The sequence below is a fragment of the Malurus melanocephalus genome, unplaced genomic scaffold (genome assembly GCF_030028575.1).
Source record: "Malurus melanocephalus ecotype Western Australia unplaced genomic scaffold, MMel_1.1 scaffold_225, whole genome shotgun sequence".
In the NCBI taxonomy this organism is placed as follows: Eukaryota; Metazoa; Chordata; class Aves; order Passeriformes; family Maluridae; genus Malurus; species Malurus melanocephalus.
In genome coordinates, this window is record NW_026623457.1 from 198922 (window position 1) to 218556 (window position 19635).

The window sequence follows — 19635 nt, forward strand, 5'->3', positions numbered from 1 at the left end:
GACCTGAAGAACTGAAGATGAGATCTGCATTTCTTATGCATTGCTGACCAATGATGYGTCATGGCAGTGTGAAGTATGGGATATGGGAAATAGAAGATAAAACTATTTTGAGATTCTGGGCAAAAGTCTGAAAACTCAGTGAATATTTCCAAGTCACTAATGGGCATGATAAAGAACATAGATCAATGAGTGCTTGACTSCATTTTCATCCATTTGTGACAGCRTCAAGTGATATCTTGTAACTAGGTTTTTCAGACAATACTGTGTTCAGGTCATTTGGGCAGTATTTGTGAATTCAGAAACATAAAAGAATGTACTTTACTTGTTGGAGTGTTATTGACAGAAAATGAAGAAATTATGGTTAGGTTTTACCTATGTCTTTTTTTCTGCTTTAAATTTATTGTACTAAAATATTTCCTTCCTCCCCATATATAGGCCATTCATTCTGTTTTGGAACTTGTGCTTCCTCTGTCCCTTCCCCAGCCTGTACTGACAGATGAATGTATCTACCCTGTGATGTGATTTTTATATTGTGCAAGAAATCTCATTCTTCTTGAATTCTGTGTGCTTTTTCTTTCCTTCTAGAGGATTTGTTCTTTTCTTTTTGCCCCATTTTTTCAGACTTGCCAATATTTCCAAGCTTCTATTTTAAAATGAGGGATATTGTTATACTACAGTAACTGCAGCCATGAACATTATTGTTGGCCTGTAGTCACTCAGAGATGATAGAAATGGTGACACAAAGTCAGACTTTTTCTTTTTACCAGCTTAATCCTTGTGTGTTCTTCTGTTTCCCAAAACCAGTAGGTAGAATCCCACACAATATGGAGATATGGAATATTGGAGATACGGAGATAAGGAAATGAGCCCCTTGGATTTGGAGGACCTGCAGAGAAATTATTTTGTGATTATTGATGGGTGTTGCAAGCAATAACAATGTCTTCACAGATTTTCTTAGTAGCTCTATCTTGTAAAAAGACTTTGGACTTGGTAAATTGTGAAGACGTTATGTTTTAGGCTTTACCACGTTTTTCAATAATACAGTTTCAGGAAGGTGTTTTTAAATAAGCTAGAAAACGTGATGCTTCCTGAAGCAAGCTGTATGCACCATCTCTGGAGACAGGATATCAAAGTAGAAAAAAAAAAAAAAGGCTGCCTTGTCTGGGCAACAAGTCATAGAACTTTGCCCCTAATCCGACTGCTTTTGTGTTAAAGTGCTTACAGATTTGATAACTGTGCCTATACATCCTGCTAGTCCCTTTTAAGATGGCAGTGTGAAACAATGGTAGGACCTTTCTAGCTAAGGTTTAACAGTTGTCTTCAAACATTTTTTCTTCCTTCTGCTGAACCCCGTATACAGSAGTTTGGATATCCATGATCGGTAGAAAATGAAATGTGGCTTGGTAATAGCTTGAAAGGACAGACAGGTATATTCTCTTCAGTTTTATAACAGGAGATGCTGGGGTTTTTGAATGATAGAAAGAATGCAGAGACTTTATCAAGAAAGGTGATTGTTAAGGTGTTAGAAGAGGTGATAATAAGTCACAACTTAAGTCCCTTCTGCTGCTGGGAATCCAAAGTTGAAGCAGTATCTGACAGACCAGGTCACAGCCTACTGCAGAAATCCTGTCCATGGTGTGGCTCCCAGCATTTACCCTATCTCTTAAATCCAGTTAAATAATTTGTGGAAAATATTGTCTAATCATAGAATTAATAAGTGATGGAATCTCTGAATGAGTCAATATTTGTGTATGCAAATAAATGCTTCTTTGGAGCTGACAGGTTTGGATTTTTTATTTTAGATATAAAGGAGAGGTTCACCAATTACGTGCTGCTGTTAATTGTATGTCTAAGAAATATGGAACAGTTCTCATGGAATCCAGGTGAGTAAACTAAAAGAAAAATTCCTGTGCCATCAATAGCTTTATCTTATCTCTAGATTCTTTCTTCAATCTGAAACATAAGTGTAACCAAGACTTTTAATTGAGGAATCTTACTTTTGTCAGATACCTCAGATTCTCATTTTTCCATTTCTGTTATTCTTTTAAGAATTACTCTATTATTTCTGCCAGAAATACGCATTGTTATGCTATAAACATCAATAGTTATATTTAAAGTAATGTCTGGAAAGATTTCTTCCCAAATCAAGATTCAAGATTATTTTCCTTGAAGTACAGTAAGAATGAAGGATCTTCTAGAAAATGCTATTTTGGGAGGCTAGTGAGATTGAAATTTGATAAAGATTATGTTAAAAATACTATTCATATTTAGTGTTATTGTGCTTAATATTGTAATGACATATTTAATAAAAACTGTGTAAAGTATTGGTAARTTTTTTATTAAAACATTGTTTTAATAATTTTGACCCCTGATCTGTATGATGTATTTTGCCTGAATCTTAGCAGACTACCTAATTTTACCTTAAACATCTGAAACTGCAGGTCTTATATATACTGAACATGTAGTACCTAGTACTTACAAATGTTGTCTTCCTAGTAGAGGTAAAGGTTTGCAAATCAAACAGTTTAGAATCTGATCCTAACTGTGGTGTGACTGTACCGCACTGATGAGTATTTAGAACAGCAGTGGAATAAGCAAGAAGTTGCACACTGCATGCTCAGTGGTGATGTAAACTTTCAGACTCTTCAGACTCATGAGGACTTACAACTGTTGAACAGAAGTGTTAGGATTTTTTTGGTATGCTGGCATTAGATTAAATGGCCTAACTTGTTTCTTCACAACTTTCAGATCATCTTTGGGTGTTATTYCCGGATGTCTGCATGGTGGTTGCTTCAGAAATTGCAGTGGATATTGTGAAGCATGCCTTTATAACAAAATTCAATGACATCACGGCAGATGTAAGTATCYTGTTTGGAATGCTAAATGCTATTTTAAATTGCATTTTATTTTGCTATTTTTTTAAATATTAAAATTTATTCCRGTGCAGAAAATGTAAAAATTGTTATTTTCATATATACAATATAATTTGGGAAGGCTTGCTAATTTCCTGATACAATATATTTCTGAGGATCTTTTTAATGTGGAACTAACACCTCTGCTTCTAAATTAGTAGTTCTAGATCCATAAATTATTTCARGTGTTGTATAACAGTTCATGGAATAGCTACAATTCACATTACTGGCAGATGATTTTGTGAAGTGATCATTAGTTAAATTGACAGAAGGTTTCTTGTTCTGCAGTTTAGACAGAGCTTGTACCCATTCCTAACAAAATGGATTGTAGGTTAAAATTCAGTCTTTTGGGAAAACTGATCTTGTTAGGCTGCTTTAACTCTATTCTTGCTTATGTGTTAAAAGTGAAATCTGAAATCGGAGATATGTTTTTTCCCACTGTCCCTGGAGCACTAATATGAAGTAGGTTATGTTAGTTTCCCACTTGTGAAATTTCTTGGGCCAAACATATTAATCAGCCCTTCTTTTAAAGCAGTAGATGAGGTTGCTTCTTGYGTGTTGCAGCATGATACACTGGCCATTTGTATTCCACGCTGTGTGAATTAAAACACACTTGATAAATTTGTGAAGAGATTAGTTAGTGTTTTTTCACTATTAAAACCACTTTTCAGGAAATGAGATCAGAACTTGTGAAGTGCTGTCTTTTTCAGCATCTCTAAAGTRACTAYATTGTRTGGTGTAGAAACAAGTGTAATAGATGCACTTAATAAGCTCCCTTATGCCAGAGGCATTTATGCATGCCCTACTTTTGTATAGAGAGTGCGGAAAAGAGCAGTAATGAAATCATGGCAGCCAAAAATGTTGCATGCTTCAGAGTGCTGAAACAGCTGGAGGATGGGGATAGTGACTGACAATTTTGCAAGGTTTATTTAATAAACTTCGTGGGTTTTTTACAAAGTTCTCAAGATTTATGGTTGCTAGGTCAGACTTTTCAGAATTTTTAACACCTGCAGTGCAAGTTGTCCTGCCACTTATCCTTAAAACAGATGCTTTTCTCTCTTAATAAGCAGAACTTTTTTAAAGGGAAAGAAAAGCTTAATTCGTCTTTGGATTCAATTTGTGTTTTTTGTAAGATCACTTGCTTAGTAAAGAAAGCTCTCTTATTTGTTTAATTTGATCCCAGGGCTAGCTTTCATGTAGCTTAAAAGCAATTGCAAACTGTGGGGGGAAAAACTAAATGKGATTAATGGGATATCTGTTATTTTGCATTTTTTATGGTCCTGAAGTTCAGTAATTTTATGAAGTCTCAGTCAATTCCTAAAACATGGCATAATGTTATTTGTTGTGTATATATATATGTAAATTACTTCATTGCAGAAATAGAGGCTCATCTCTTGAAGGGTGCAGTTAGACCTCAGAAAAACTGGTTTTGACTCTTTCAGCAAGTGTATAAGTTTATAATATTGTATGGAAATACTTTATTAATATCTGTGTTGCTTTTATAAAGTGCGATAACAAATTAATCACACATCTGATGTGTTGGATTTGTTCCAGGTCTACAGTGAATACAGAGCCAGTCTTGCATTTGACCTTGTTAGCAGTCGACAGAAAAATGTAAGCCTGAAAATRAAAGGCACTTTCCTGTATTAACTAACACAATTGTTATGGGGGAATATTGGAACAAATACTTAAAGAAATAAATACAGTACTGTTACACTCCTGCAGTGCTTAAATTCTACTCTGCTTTCTTTAATGAGAAACAACAGGAACATTTCCTTGTGATTTATATTGTTTTTATCCTGTGTTCAGGTCAGTTTGGGTTTTATTTAATATAATGCAGAGGAGTCTCTTCCAAATACACTTAGAGTAAGGGGGTAGTTGTAACAACTTTACGTTTCTGAGATACATGGAAGAAAGTAAGCTTAACGAGATGTTCTTCAGATAATTTTAGATTACTGTTCTTTTTATGGTATTTTAACTGTGTTGGGTTAACACAGTATTCATTAAGAATTTGTATTTCTTTACAGATGGAGTGCATAGMTATCTTGAGTTGTTTGCACTGTGCATCTTACTGTCATGGCATGRGTATTTATAGAACACACAGACCACTTATATTTTTAATTAGTACCATTTTCTGGAAGGCTATTTACTGCACACCTTTCATCGATGAGGACTTTTTAGCATTCCACTCATCAGTGTGTGCTCTAAATATTAAATGAACTTCATTAYAGTAATTTCTGTAGTTTTCTTGTGCTGTTGTGAAGAAAGCAGTAGTTAACAATCATAAAGAAGCTAGACACCTTCAGTTGCAAATAATTATTTATAACTTCTTTATAATAAAAAATTAGTTTTGAAAACTCCGTTACTTTTCCTAAGGATCCTCTGTGAGAAATAAAGTRGCATCATTTAGGCACTATCTTTGGCATAATGTTCAATAGTGCAGGCAAGCTGTCATGCAAAGTAGTTGTGTTTTGAGTTCAAATGTAAACACATTTTCAAAATAATTTTAACACATTTATCTTAATGCCCCTTATAGAGGTTTGTAGAAGGATTTTAAATTGCTAGTGTGGTAAATAATTGTTTTTTTATCCCTGTAACAGTTTTTTACTGTAGAGTATTTGCAAATCAGTCAAATTAATACAAAAAGGTCTCTAAGCTGGTAATGATGCACAGACAAAATATCACAGCACCTTTGGWTTCAGTGTCTTAATTGCTTTCGATTTAGAGATTTGTATTATACTTCAGTTTCTCTTGATTTAGAGCACTGAAGCTAATCTTACAGGTCATGGTAGTATTATATTTTTGTCTGAGTGCAGCTATCTCCATTTGAATTCCAGAGTGAATAGGTGCACWCTATACCAGTATAGTGTTTGTTAACAGACTTTATTCATCTGAAGGGTGTGCCAAGCTAAAAAAAGATCATTGCTTTGCATAAGTAGTTCATTATTCTTTCTCTTCTTTTCCTAGGCATATACAGATTATAGTGATTCCGTTTCCAGAAGAATGGGTTTCATTCCCCTTCCATTGGCKGTTTTAGTAAGTTGTGTCTTTCCTATAGTTTTCTGTCAATAAGATATCACTTTGAGATTATATCCCTCTGAGATGGCTGGCTGGATGTTCTGAGGATGAAATTATCATCCTCATGAAATTATGCTGAGGGGTTGAGTTAGCATTCAGTATAACCTATATCATGTTCTACTTGTGACCTTCACACATGYATTATTGTTTCTCAACCTTTCATAGAAAATAGAATATATATAAATTTTGTAGAATTTGTGAGAACTTGAATTGTACCAGTGGAATTAAACTACATCTGTGTTTACTAAACATATATTCCTTTTGGCAGTTATCCTATTCATTCATTTGGAATAGTCAAAGCAGCTGGTTGCCAGAAGGTTAGCAGTGSTGCAGCAGTTTATTTAGGTTTTTCATAGGAGTCCTTGTGGTTGTCCCTGTAATGCATGCTTGATGACTCAGTATTCTTTTATATGGGGCCCTGAGCTCCCGAGCTGTTGAGTGCATCACTCTGAAATAGTTGACTCTGTTGCATGTACATGCTGCTATAAATGAATCACTCCATTAATAGAACTGTGTCCTTTATTAAGTATTGCAGGATGTTTTCTGTAAATACACACATGTAGACAAGCAGTAGTTACCATAATGCTGGAGATTTGTACTTGCTTTGTCAGCAAATATGCTAATTCACAATTTTCCTGGAAGAATATCAATATGAATTAACTTAAATGTAATATTYTCCCATTGGGAGATGGGGAAAAATACTATTGTCAGGATTTGMGTAAACTACCGGAGTAAAACTCAGATTTCAGGATCCATTTGTTAGTGTAACTTGTGAGTCATATGCCTACACCACAAAGCAATTAATCATAAGGTTAGCATAGTGTCTACAAATGAGTCTCTTGCTGCATTGTATCTCTTGACATTTTCCTCAAAATTCTTTAATTGTCTTTCTAGCCCTTGAGTTTTGGAGGTTTTTTCCACTTCTTATTTTACTTKCAATTTAGTTTTATGGAAACACTGTAAGAATCTGGTTTTGGCAAAGTTCCAGCTAAGTGCTAGTATAATACTTACTCAAATCTAAATATTGAACAGTTAGTGCTACCAAGGGGAACATTAGACTAAATTTATTAWTGTAATTGTTTCTACTTTTTCTTGCATTTACCAAATAAAAAAATTTATATTAATAATTGTGTGCTAAGTTTTAACTTATGTCTAACTTTTATTTTTAAAACAGCTCATCAGAGTCGTAACAAGCTCAATAAAAGTACAAGGAGTGTTAGCTTACGTTTGTGTTGTGTTGTTCTACTGTGGGTAAGTAAATCCACACAATTGAAAAGTATTCACTAGTATTTGATTWCATATGTGAAAGAAATTTCTGTTGATGCTTCTAGATACAAGTATAAACACWGTTTATGTTGAGTAGAACATAAATGTAAAACTGTTATGCTCATAAACTGAGAGTGCAGATTTGTCCCTAAGTACTGTGACTGCATTKGAAGATTATAGCCCTCAATAACTGGAAATAACTCATTGCAAAAAGATTCAGAGAATCTGAGATACAAACACCATACTTCTGTGTAAAAATGGAAATTGAATTCTAAGGAAGGAAACTTCATRTAAAAAGACTGAAAGATTCAATAAACCAACAAAACAAAGCAGTGTAAATGCTCTGAGCAGMGTTTTTTTCTCATGTAGTTAAATGCAAGGTTTACTTTCGTTTAGGAAACTGCTGGTAAAAAAAAAAAAAGATAAAAAAGTAGGTGCAAGGCTCACCTTTTCTGGAAAGGGTGAGGTCAGTTGRTAATCTTAGTTAAGAAAGAAAATGTTCTATTGCAATTTGTTTTCCAAAACCAATGCTTTGCAAGCATCTCTCMGTATCCCTTCACTGCCAGGTCATATACTTGTGTTACCTTTAACTTCTCACCAGCTGATAGGTATTTCTGAGACATGCATAACTGTACCTTACATCCAATGGAGTTGGCCTGTCTTAAAGCACTTACTTTGCACTACCTGGGGCTGGCCACTTTCTAGGAAAGCTGCRTACTACACTGTCATTGTTTGTTGTCTCTCAGTACTGATTCATACTGGAATCATCCCAAAATTGATCGTAAACAATTAAGTGATTCAAGTTGCTGACAGAATAATACTGCCTGCAGTATTATGGGGGTATCTCTTCCAGTGTCCTACCTGCATTGTTTTAAGTGAAGGCAACAAGGCTTGGCAGGCGTAAGACTTCTGAGGCAGTAGTTCATCAGAAAGAGAGGAGACTGCCCTGGAAGAGAGAAGAGTACTGTTTTACAATAGCTTATGAGAAGAACAGGATTACTACACATTCTTTATTAATAGGTAGACTCTTACCACTCATCTGACCCTGATCTGCGAAAACTAAAGCTTGATCAGATGTGTTTTGTCTACATCAGTGTAGGGACACATCTGTTTAGTGTCAGATAACTAGGACTTTGAGATATTGCATATAGGCAAAAGAGTGAAATTTTAGCCACATTCCTCTGCACCATACTTTGATTTCTTCCCCAGCACACTACATGCTGTGCCCATGTTCTTCCTAAAGACAGCTTTATATAATTGAAAGCACTGTGTCCTGATCATCACATTCAAGCTGTGGTATACCAAGCTCAGCATTTTCATCCTGCCCAGTGGTTTTTWCAATATATGCAATATTTTCCTACCTCTACCATTCCATTGCTGCAGCCCAGCCCAGGATTTTTCACTGTCTCTGTGACTTAGAGAATGGAAGGAAGAAAGGAGTAATGTTATTAACATGAAGTATTAAATTCTGTGCTTTAAAGGCATAAGTCACAAAAGTAAATAGATTTTGGTCTATTTTGTCCTTATTGAAAAGTGAGAACAGATTTTTACTTCTGCTGTCATCTCAGACTTCAAGGTAGCTCACCTCTTGCATCTTTCAAGTAATTTGTATTCTGAACATAAATCTCAGGTTGTCATCAGAGAATATATATAGAACACACATATATAATAGCATAGGTATGTGAGAAATAATGTAGCAAAATCTGAAACAGTTAAATGGACAAAGAATTGAGCCTATAATGTGGATGAAGTAATTTTGTATTGATAATTAATAACTGTAGTTAAACTTCAATTGTAGTTAGAGTCTTGCCAGAAAAACCCTTGAGTTTTCTTTTTCTTGAATTTTGAACAACTGCAAACTTACTTGTTAGGAACTTGAGCCTTGGGTAGGCTGGTAGAGAAGAATAAAGGAGAATTGCTAGAAATGCTTGCATAATTTTCCAYGAGAAGCTGGAACTGATACAGTGAAGTGGTGATTTATGGCCTTTTCAACTTCTGATCTCATTAAATCAGAGTCAAACTATGCTGTAGAAACCTACTCTCTCAGAGCAAAAACACGTTACATAAGAAGCATAAGGAAAACATCTCTAAAACATTAAAAATGAAGGAGTGAGAAGTTTAGAAAAATTTCTCAACTCTCTGAAATATAATCTGTCCCAGTAATCCTGATAAAATTGTAGAGAAGCACAGCTTTCAGTGTGGTATCTTCTTTGTGGTTGCTTGGCTACTAAAATGTCACTTYCTTCTGTGTACTGAAAGTGGTGTGCTCTGCTCATTCTTTCATTTCTCTACATTTCTTCTACAGGTAAATGTATTGCATAAAATTTCCTTAAAAATGCAGTGTTGTTTGTTTTTCTGTTTGACAAATTCTGCTTACAGGTAGTCAGTGAGAGATAAGGGAACTGCTGCTGGAGTGTGCTTGGGTCACTTTATGATTAAGCAGTTAGAYCTGCTCTATGGATCTGTGAATGTTCACTTCAAGTTGTCTTTTTAGTCTGTTAGTGATGTACATGATAAATAGACTTTTCAGAGAGTGGAGAATGGATTCAGAGTCTGTGTTTGGTTCACTCTTGTTACACAGCTTGGTTTGCATAGAGAGTATTTCATTCATCCTGCAAAGAATAGATCTCTCTTTCCTTGTCCTTCTGCAGTGAGCCTTTGCTCCCTAGAGYGGACATTGGTCTACAAGTTACATATTGATAGTAATCAAAATTAAATTTTGAAAAACTCATTTGAATGATAAGCATAGAAGCACTTGATGGTAGATGAGACCTTCCTTTCCTTCAGATGAGAAGACAGGTGTGAAAGGGGTTTAGTGATTTGCCTAAGTTTGTGCTGCAATTCATAGTAGAAAAAAAAATCTGCCATCACCTAGATGGTAATGCAGTGTTGCTTCTTTGGATTTGTTGAGTTTTATGGACTATCCTCTGTGATGTGAAAAAGGACTTCCTATGATTAGCCTGTAGTTTGTAAAAGCTAGATATTGGAGTTGGCAGTGCTGGGTTAATGGCTGGWSTCAATGATCATGGAAGTCTTTTCCAACCTTAATGAATCTCTGGTTCTGTATGTGCAGTCCTGTGGTTCCAAGTCTATAGAGATCCCTGGCTGAGCACAMTTAATTTAATGCTGGGTGCATTTAATTTGGACTTGTACTGTTGGAGGGCCCTTTTTTATTCTGTATTTAAATATTTGATGTCTTAAATGGCTCTTCAACTGTCCTCGTAGTCCTTCAATTAAATAATGAAATAGGCTGTTTTTCTCTAGGTGCTTTCTGGAGAAAAAAGAATATTAAGTATTGAATCTGAGAAATTGTTAGGAAAATAAAATTACCTTTTGATCTTGATATTAAAATAATTTCTTAGCTAATCCTTCTAAGCACTAACCATATGCAGTTTTTTCATATGAATAACTGCATTATGAAGAATATGTAATTATTTTAATATGCTAATACAAATGTAAACAAATTTTTTTCCAGGTTAATATCTCTCAAAGTCCTTAACAGCATTGTATTGCTGGGGAAATCATGTGAATATGTAAAGGAAGCAAAAATGGAGGAGAAATTATTCAATCCTGTCCTGACTACCACCCCAGGGAAGCCAGCTGGCAAACAGCAAGGCACATTTAAATCTTCCCAAGGTAAGGCTAACTGCCTTGGTTTGTTTTCAGTGAAAATTTTTTCAGACTAAATTTAATATTAAACCAGATGCATGACAGTGTTGGCTGCCCAAACCCTGTTGCTGGACCCAAATTGTGCCTAAATTACAGCTGTGAACACAAGTCTGTAAATGTAATAGAATTTATTGCTTTTAGTTCATACATCTTTTGTTATTAAATACTCCTATCTGATAAGATTCCACTGTGATATGTGGAGGTGATAGAAACAATGGAATAGAAGCACGCTTTTGTTTTAAAATCATTATCATAGAATGATTTGGGTTGGGTTGGAAGRACCCTATAAAGCCATCTARTCCAACCCCCTCTGCCATGTCACTGCACAAATAAGTGAATATTTACACATCATCTRTGGCAGTGCTTAAGTTTTGTAGGGAAGCAATCTGTATTTTTCACAGAAATCAATGTAAAACATGGTAGGTGCATAGGTGTAATTTATGCATAGGTGTAATTCATTGGGGTTGTCACAAACACATTCTTGAAAAGCTTATGTATGAAATTATGTATGAAATCCACATAGGAATTTCAGTGGGTCTCTACCCCATTTGAAGTCTATGCAGCACAATTTTCTCATACAGGTCCTCAGCATTAGCAGTTAATTTATAATGGGAATATGGCATGATTGTATTTGTGTGGCACATTATAGAGGGAAACAGAAAACTTCATTGTTCCCGTCWACTGAATTGGATTGTATCTTCCTCTGGGAAAAACTCAATGAGAGCCTTAGAGAACACAACAGTGAGGCTTTTATTGTGTTCACTCCACTGCTTGCCAGCAGCTCAAACAGCCTGAAATGCAAGGTGCTTGTTAGTCGTCAGAGTGTCTCGCCAGCAAGGGGAGAGTTAAGCATGTGTCAGTGTTTGTCAGAAATCTCTGTAGCTCACATGTGTCAAATCACATCAGGCAGAAACCTGATGCAGACRTTTTAAATTCATACAGTTGCTTTACTTTCATGATGAAAGAATGTTATATGAATTGGTCTGAATGTCTTTTGCATTTCATTAGAGGATTATCGTGATGATCATGTTTTAATTAAGTGTTCTATTACTACATTTGGATATGAAACTTCGTAAGTTGTACTTACTTATATTGAGCCTTAAACTTACAGTATATAAATCCTGAAGACTATTTGGAGCTGAAGTAGCAGGGATGTTTATTTCTTCCAGTGGAAAGGTTTTGAGTGAAAAATAAGCAACCAAAAAGCAATTGTGCATTTCATTCAGAGTATTCCTAGCTTCCACTGGTGATGGAAAAAGCTCGATTTTACATTTTTTGGGGATTTTATATTTTTTGAACAGCTATTTATTTACTATAAATGTCAATAATATGAAAGAATTATTTTACCTCCCCCAGCTTTTGTGTGTTTGCATTATTATTACTGGGCTCTGCAGTATTAGTTAATCTCTGTGCCCCACTTATCAGGTCTTTTCAATACAGTCTCTCAACCCATCTCTTATTARAATGAGGGTAAGGGAATTAATTAGTTTGGTCTCCTTTCTGCCAGCTTATAGTTTAAGTCAGTTTATTTTCTAAAAAGTTTCTACCTCATCCACAAAAACAGTTAAAATTTTAAAGAATAAGATACTAAACTTGCCCTTGAAGGACAAAGGCCTAATTACTGGTAATCATTTATAGGCTGAGCAGCTACATCTGGAATCTGCTGGCTTAGAAAATATTTACATTTGTAACCAAATTTTACAATTAGCATTGCTTGTCTCCTTTCTCAATGCAAATTTAGTACCTTTCACTTGCATAAGACTTCAGAGAGTAATCCAAGTACCTTCAAGTACGGATGGCATACTGTGGACAGATGCTCTGCAGAAATAAGATTTTGTAGTAATTTGGATGGTGTTGCCATTCTGATAAATAACACTTCCTTGGGCCGGTCTGCAGTACTTTCCACATCAGTCAGATTTTTTCAGATTCCTTTAGAAACAATAACTCAGTCTTTGTGAGAAGATAGTAAATAAAAAAAAAATTCYTTGTCATTTGCTTAGGCATTTTAATTCTTTAAATATTTTAACAAAATACAGAAAAAAATACATGGATTTGCTTTACCAATATCTTAGGTTAATGAAGCCRGTGGTTCAGTTCCACTGAAGTAAGAGACAGGAATAAAAATAGATGTTTTTAATAGCGCTGCTTTAGGAGCCAATGCTATTAAAGTGTGTAGCAGTGCATGAGTCATTTATTAGCTATCCCTGGAGAAGACAGGTTTATTGTACTTATGTAGAGGATTAGGCACATCTAGTTCCTGCCACAGAGATTCCTTTTGTTCATTTCAGTAGAAAACATTTGTGTGATTCATACAAGGACTGTCAAAAATCTTTTTGCTTAAGCCAACAAAAATGAGCATATATGCCTTAACTTCTGCTGCTTATAGTCTTGCTGATTGTTTAAATTACTGCAGTATTTGTTTTTTCCATCTATTTGTTTTCTATATGTTTTTTAAATTAGAAAAGGAAATCTCTTACAGTAAAGCTAAGAAAAGGCAGTGGCTCCCAGAAAGCATTTTTGTGTTGCTTCTGCTGATTTGATGCWGCACACTTTTTCAGGATAGCTTTGGATGAATCTGGATGTTACACATCGTATCAATATGTCTGTGTTAAATTCATTATTATCTTTGTGTAATTGTCTTTTGTTCCAACAGGAATTTCCACAGATGAAAATGGATCTACATCAGTTACCAACCAGCCAGTGCATCAGAAGGATAATATGCCATCTTTACTTGTAACAAGCAATTCTGATCAATTTCTGACAACTCCTGATGGAGAAGAAAAAGATATAAGCCAAGACAGTTCAGAATTAAAACACAGGTCTGCAAAGAAAGACTTGTTGGAGATAGACAGGTTTACTATTTGTGGAAACAGAATTGACTAAGAATTTTTTTTTTTTTAAATCAATGTGCTAAGGATACTGAGCTGTTGGGACAGCAGATGCTACCAGAATGGACAGTTGCCAAAAGGCACATAAATATTTATTTAAAAACTTAAATTATTAATGGCAAAAAAAAAAATTAATTTCTTTCTACAAGTAACTTGGCTTGGTATCTGGTCAGGTCAAGTAAGTGACCTTTAACTTGCCTCTTGGAAAATGTGGTGGATCGTGAGTCTCTAGCCTGGTGGCAGAGCTGCAGTATCACTTTTCTGGAAAAGAGACTGGAAAAAAGCGCAATCCTGTTCTGCGTTATGAAACCATGCTTCCAGAACACTATTTSTCATGAAGGTTCCTCCAGTGTAAGGATATTCCTGGAAATGTAGGACGACTTGACCGGAAGCTTGCCTATCCAGTTACCGTGTTTTATTAAACATCTGCAAGCAGAATTCCAAACTTGTGCTTATATCAACAAACGCATAAAGCATTGGTACATAAAACAGTAAGTCAAGATAGTTACTCTTGTCAACAAAAATCTTTTCAAGATGTATCTTGAAAAATCTTGTAATCAGAATAAAATTTTGCCTTTAAGTGAAAGACTTACTGCTTAGTATTTTATCTGAATACTAAACWCCAAGGAAAGATCACGGTAATGAAGGTTCTGCTTAACTGGGCAAATACGAAGCATATTCATTTCATGTGTTGTGTGTCCTGCAAGGCAAATAATTTAGAAAATTATTTTTAAAAGCTGAGGATTTTTTTGTTGCTGTAGGAAAAAATATTAAAGGGGCACTTCTAATGTTAAGGAATGGCAGTGTTAATTGCAACAAATAATTGTCATGTTGGAACTGTATGTATGGCATTAACACAGCAGAAAAGAACATTGCTCTGCATTTTGCATTTAACTCTTAGAAGAATGACATCTGTGTATTAACTTGCCTGAAAACATGCCTATAAAAGCTCATGCTGACAATCGAATCATAATTATCCATTTAATGTAATTGACTGGTTGTAGTCAAACTTAAGTAGATGGACTAGATCTATAAATGCATTTAAGCATTAAAATGCATCTTAATTTCTGGTGTGAGATGCAGAGTTGGGAGGGTTGACAAAAGAATGTTTGGAATCCTCAGACCAAGAATGGATTAAATTTGAGCTCAAAACATAGGCTGGAGAGTTATATCAGAAGAGACCCCTTAGTTAATGATAAATTCTTCATGTGTTGTTAAAACACAGCATTAACTTCTATGCCTTTCAGACATTCAAGTAAGCACCAGTTTTAGTTTCCAAGGGAAGATACCATAAAAGTACTTCAGTGCTAAACAAAAGAAGAAAATTTGCTCTTTGCTAATTTCATAATTTGTCAGAATGGGAAAGCCAAAGTTTATTTGCTGTATGAACTTGTGGAAGTTTAATGTATCTGCTAATCCCTGAAACATGCAGGACTACAATAATACAGCAGATGGAGGCAGTTGGACAGAGTTACRTATCTGGGCAGACTTGGAAGTGAGAGAGTTCTGCTGTACAGGTTAAGGTGGTCAGCTCTGCTGGGAACTCCTTGCTGCAGTMTTTCAGCCTCTCCTCTCCCATAAGACTGGTGGGAGTAATGGCCAAAATCCGTGGTTATGTTCAGGGATGAAAGTAAAAAGAAGAGGACTTGTGCTGTGGAAAAATTTGAAAATCTTTAATTTTTGATGTATTTTATACTAATTGGAGATGTTCACACATTGAAATTAAGATTATCTGTCAATTTGGTGTATCTTATTTTATAATTATTTAGCAGTTGCTAAAGAAAGCTTGAAATTGCTTTCATTTTTTTCTGTTGAATGACATTCTGTATCAATTTTATAAGTGCATCTTGTGTGAAACTCAATAAAATTCAATTTTGTAATATTTGTTTAAAAAAGGAAAAGTACAGCGTCGACATTTCTTTTTAGTATTCAGAGCTGGTGATCTCGCAAAGTATGCAATGAATTAAATTCTGATTTCCATAAAGAAGGATTCTTGCAAATGTGGGACACGAATGAGCGTAAGATTTGGGTTATCAATGGCTTTACTTCCGATCTATTTCTGTAGCTGTTGGTTGTTGCCACTTGTAGGAAAAAGGTATTGATGCCAACCTGTTATTAACTTGGTTTTTAAGGGCAGAGGCCATGTGAATGAAAAAATACTGTGTCTTATGTGAGTTGTGATTTATGTAGTCAATTACTACAGCTGGACACCTACACAGCAAAGCCAAGTGTGAATGCAGGATCAGCATGGCAAAGCCCTTGCTGAGCACAGGGTGGTGGCAGTGCAAGGGTAATGGCTCACTGCACTGGGGCAGAGTCCTGRCCTGAATCCTCCTGGGGCTTTGTTCTGATGCTTGAGTTGTGGTGCCTGGGCCTGGAGCAGCGCAGCTGGGCTTTGGGATGTGGCTGRTGCATCCCTGCCTGCTGTGGAGGTGTGACTGCAGTGCCCTCACATCACCATGAAGCCAAGTGCCAGGGTGTACTCCAGGCACTGTTGTAGAGGGCATTGCAAACCCAGCGCTTCCCCTTGAGCTCCCAAAGCCTGGCAGGGGCCCAGCAGGGCATCAGACTTCATTCCTTCCTCTTGCTGCAAGCTCTCTGTTCTCATCTTTTTTTTGTTGGTGATTTATAGGGATTCCTTGGATATCTAGCAATGTATCTTTAATGAAAGGTCACAGCTGCTTCTCTGACCCTGGGTGGTCCTCTCAGAACTCAGAGGTGGCTGAGGGGGAACAAATCACCAMCAACAACAATGCCAAATTCTCATCCATAGATACAGCTGCTTATTAGATTTTCTTGAAAAGCTCCTGTCAACAGTGATATATAGAAGAGCATCAGATGTTAAGTAGTGAATAAAATAAGTTCTTCAACTGATAAATCTCTCCAAAAATAAAATCTAGGCGAGCAGTGTTATTTCAGCTAAAGTCACAGTTGCCAAATTAATTCCAAAAGCACACTTTGAATACAGTGTATATTCATAATTAGTATTATTCATTCTGGAAGCATTAAGAAACAACTGGTTTTGACAGGATTATTTAATTAATCTTTTGAAGCCTTTCAAATGTTCATCAGCCAACCAGTATTCCCCCTTAAGCATAATAGCTTTACAATCACAAGCCTGCTATTARTTTACTCTCCTCTTAATTTAAGGTGAGTTTGTTGAAACTTTTCAACTTTGTCTTAATTTTTTGTGGTTAAAATTTTTCTGTGGTCTAATAGTTTGTTTTAAAGTCTGTTTCTGTGACTCAGCATAGTTGGTGAGGTCACTTGTTAAAACCAGTATTTGCCCAGGTGTGGCTGCTGTGCCTACTCAGCTGTTGGGCTACAGTTGTGAATCTTCTTGGTGGGTAGTAAGCAAAGGATGGATGCAACTTGATTATAGCACAAATATAATCAAACTCTGAAGCTCTGAAACACTGCAACATTTTGTCTTATAAACTGGGCTCCTCCATTGTGAGTAAACTAGGAGTTGTACCAACTCAGTCTTGAGGAGTCATAGCTCCAGCTCTTCACAAATGCTAAACAAAATTTACTTTTAAAACTTCTTCAGAGTAACCACTCTTTCTGAAAAATTTGGACTGTCTTAATTTTGCTAACTGCAGGGGAGCAAATAGCTTTGTGTAAGTATTGAGCAGCTGGCAGAGGGAGCTGCAGTGGGACCACCTTTATCTCAGTGAAATTTTTCTGTATATGGTGGTATGAGATGCACTTGATGAATCATTTTTATATGTCTTTTTCACAGTTATTTTCATCAACCATACCTACCAAGCTTGGTTCAGTTTTTTTTTAGGACTTTGATATACCCTGATTTAGAAAAACATTGCCAACAGAGTTGTAAGAAAAATCATAAATATTTAACACCAAAGAACACTCATTAGTAAGCTCACAGTTCTAATAAGAGAAAAATCCAAAAYTGCAGTAGGCTTAAAAAATATTTCTCAATTTTGATCAAAACATTCTTATCATATTTGTGATGAAATAAACTCAGATTTTAAAATGTGCCCTTGTTGTATCTGCCTCACAGCTGCAGCTTTRGGCTGTGTAGACTGTCATTGCTTCCATTCATCACCACTGCCTAGGAGAGCGATGCTATCAAGCAGAGCTGCRGTTCATTCTCAGTTGGAGGCGGTTCTGCCTGACAGATGAGCTGCAACGAAGTATTGAGCATCAGGAGCAGAGGGAGAGAGAGGAGTCAATTTTTTCCAGTACAAGGATGTGGGTTGCAGCACCACTACCTTGTATTCTAGGTTTTTTTAGGCTGACTCATGCCGTTCTATTATAAACTTTCCTAGATAAATCCTGTATTGCATAGGCAAACACATTGTGTGCAAATGTTGTGTTTACTGCTTTCACATTTTTATGTCAGAAATTACTTAGTAATCTTAAATCACTGTAAGAGAGCTTGTCCTGTCACTATGTGCCTTTGTAAAAAGTTCTCCATCTGTCTGGTAGGCTTCCTGTCTGCTGTTCTGGAARATGCATTAAGTATCAAGGTAGCTCAGGAATTACTTGCTTGATGTTGACGGTTTAAATAAGTGAGTTGTGGATTCCTGGGAAATTATGCATTTGATGTAGTGAGAAGTGTGGTAATGAAAGGTAAAATCCAGCATTGGACAGCATATTCTTAGGATTGATACACTAAATCAACACAGGAGGGTGTGTGAGTTGATGCTACAAGTACAGTCCTGGTGACAGGATTGACTGTCAGACCAAAATTGTCCTGCAGGTTTCATTTGAATGTGACACTCTTGTTAAAGGCAGCAATGTAGCTACCAGCCACCTTTCTGTGGCTAAGGCAGCAGGAGCTGTGATAAATTAATTTCTTATAGTTACAGTTCTTGAAGTATTGTGTGCATTTAACCTGGAAGCTGTGGGACACTGTTTTCAGGTTGATGCTTTGTGCCCTTTGGGCTCTCTCAGGGCATAGCTGCAATGAAAATGAAGCTTGTGTTGAAGGTTAGCACTAACCACTGATGGGAGACAATGTCCCTAATGTGGTAGCAGAGGACCCACCTGTTGGGTTGATATAAAATTCTGAGCAGTCTTTAGTCACTTAAAATTACTTTGACATTGGAGTAGAGCGAATTCTGCTCCATCTGAGGTAATGCTTTATGGTGCCTGTTCAGCCATTTGCTGACTGACCACGAGCTATTTGGCCTCCATGCAGGAAGGGATAAATTCTCCAGCCAGTTTTTGTGCTGGACCCTCATTTCTCAAAAGCAAGGACCAAAGCCCCGGTGTTTATTTRATAAGGGATTCTTTCAGCAGATGTTCTGCTAATGGCATCAGAGTAATTTTGTGGAATTGGTTTACCTGCTTTATGCATTTATGTACAAAATGGCAAATTGCATGAGGCAAGTTTCAGCTTCTGGTCTGAATACCTGGCCGTTTCTTTTATTGCATTTTATTTAATTGACAAGTCTAGTTTCTAAAACATTACAATTCCCATARTCCCAGTTTTCAGTAATGTGGATTTTTGTCCCAAGGGGCCTGAGGGCAGTAGGTGTGCCAAGCTCTTGATACATCAACCAAACTGCAAACCCTAAGAAACAAAAAAACAAGCTTCCTTATTTCATATAACCACAGTAAGGAGGAAAAAARCCCTCTGGTCTAGCTCTGGTTGAGCTGTCCATAAGAGCACAAAAAGCACAGTGAGTAAGAGAGCCATCTACTTCATGCTTAGTATGCAGATCTCAGTTTATCTATAAATTCTCCTYACAGTTGAAACACCAAAGAAATGAGATAGATCTTAAATGTAGTATCCTTGCTGTCACTTTGGATATGTCAGATTTTCATTGGTTATTCTAGTGTTATCCAGGCCA

General features: G+C 36.1%; 1 protein-coding gene across 2 annotated transcripts in view; it reads left to right on the forward strand.

Moving 5' to 3' along the window:
- TAPT1 (transmembrane anterior posterior transformation 1) overlaps window positions 1–15685 on the forward strand; it is a 50772-nt gene extending 35087 nt beyond the window's left edge. Inside the window, exons 8-14 of one of the 2 annotated variants that reach the window (XM_057374442.1) lie at window positions 1803–1883; window positions 2749–2858; window positions 4467–4526; window positions 5880–5948; window positions 7165–7241; window positions 10732–10892; window positions 13579–15685. In XM_057374442.1, coding sequence (XP_057230425.1) covers window positions 1803–1883; window positions 2749–2858; window positions 4467–4526; window positions 5880–5948; window positions 7165–7241; window positions 10732–10892; window positions 13579–13808 — 788 coding nt within the window. In that variant the 3' untranslated portion in view covers window positions 13809–15685. The remainder of the gene's footprint in view (window positions 1–1802; window positions 1884–2748; window positions 2859–4466; window positions 4527–5879; window positions 5949–7164; window positions 7242–10731; window positions 10893–13578) is intronic. The other variant, XM_057374443.1, reaches the window with a different exon arrangement.
- Window positions 15686–19635: the final 3950 nt, after the last annotated feature.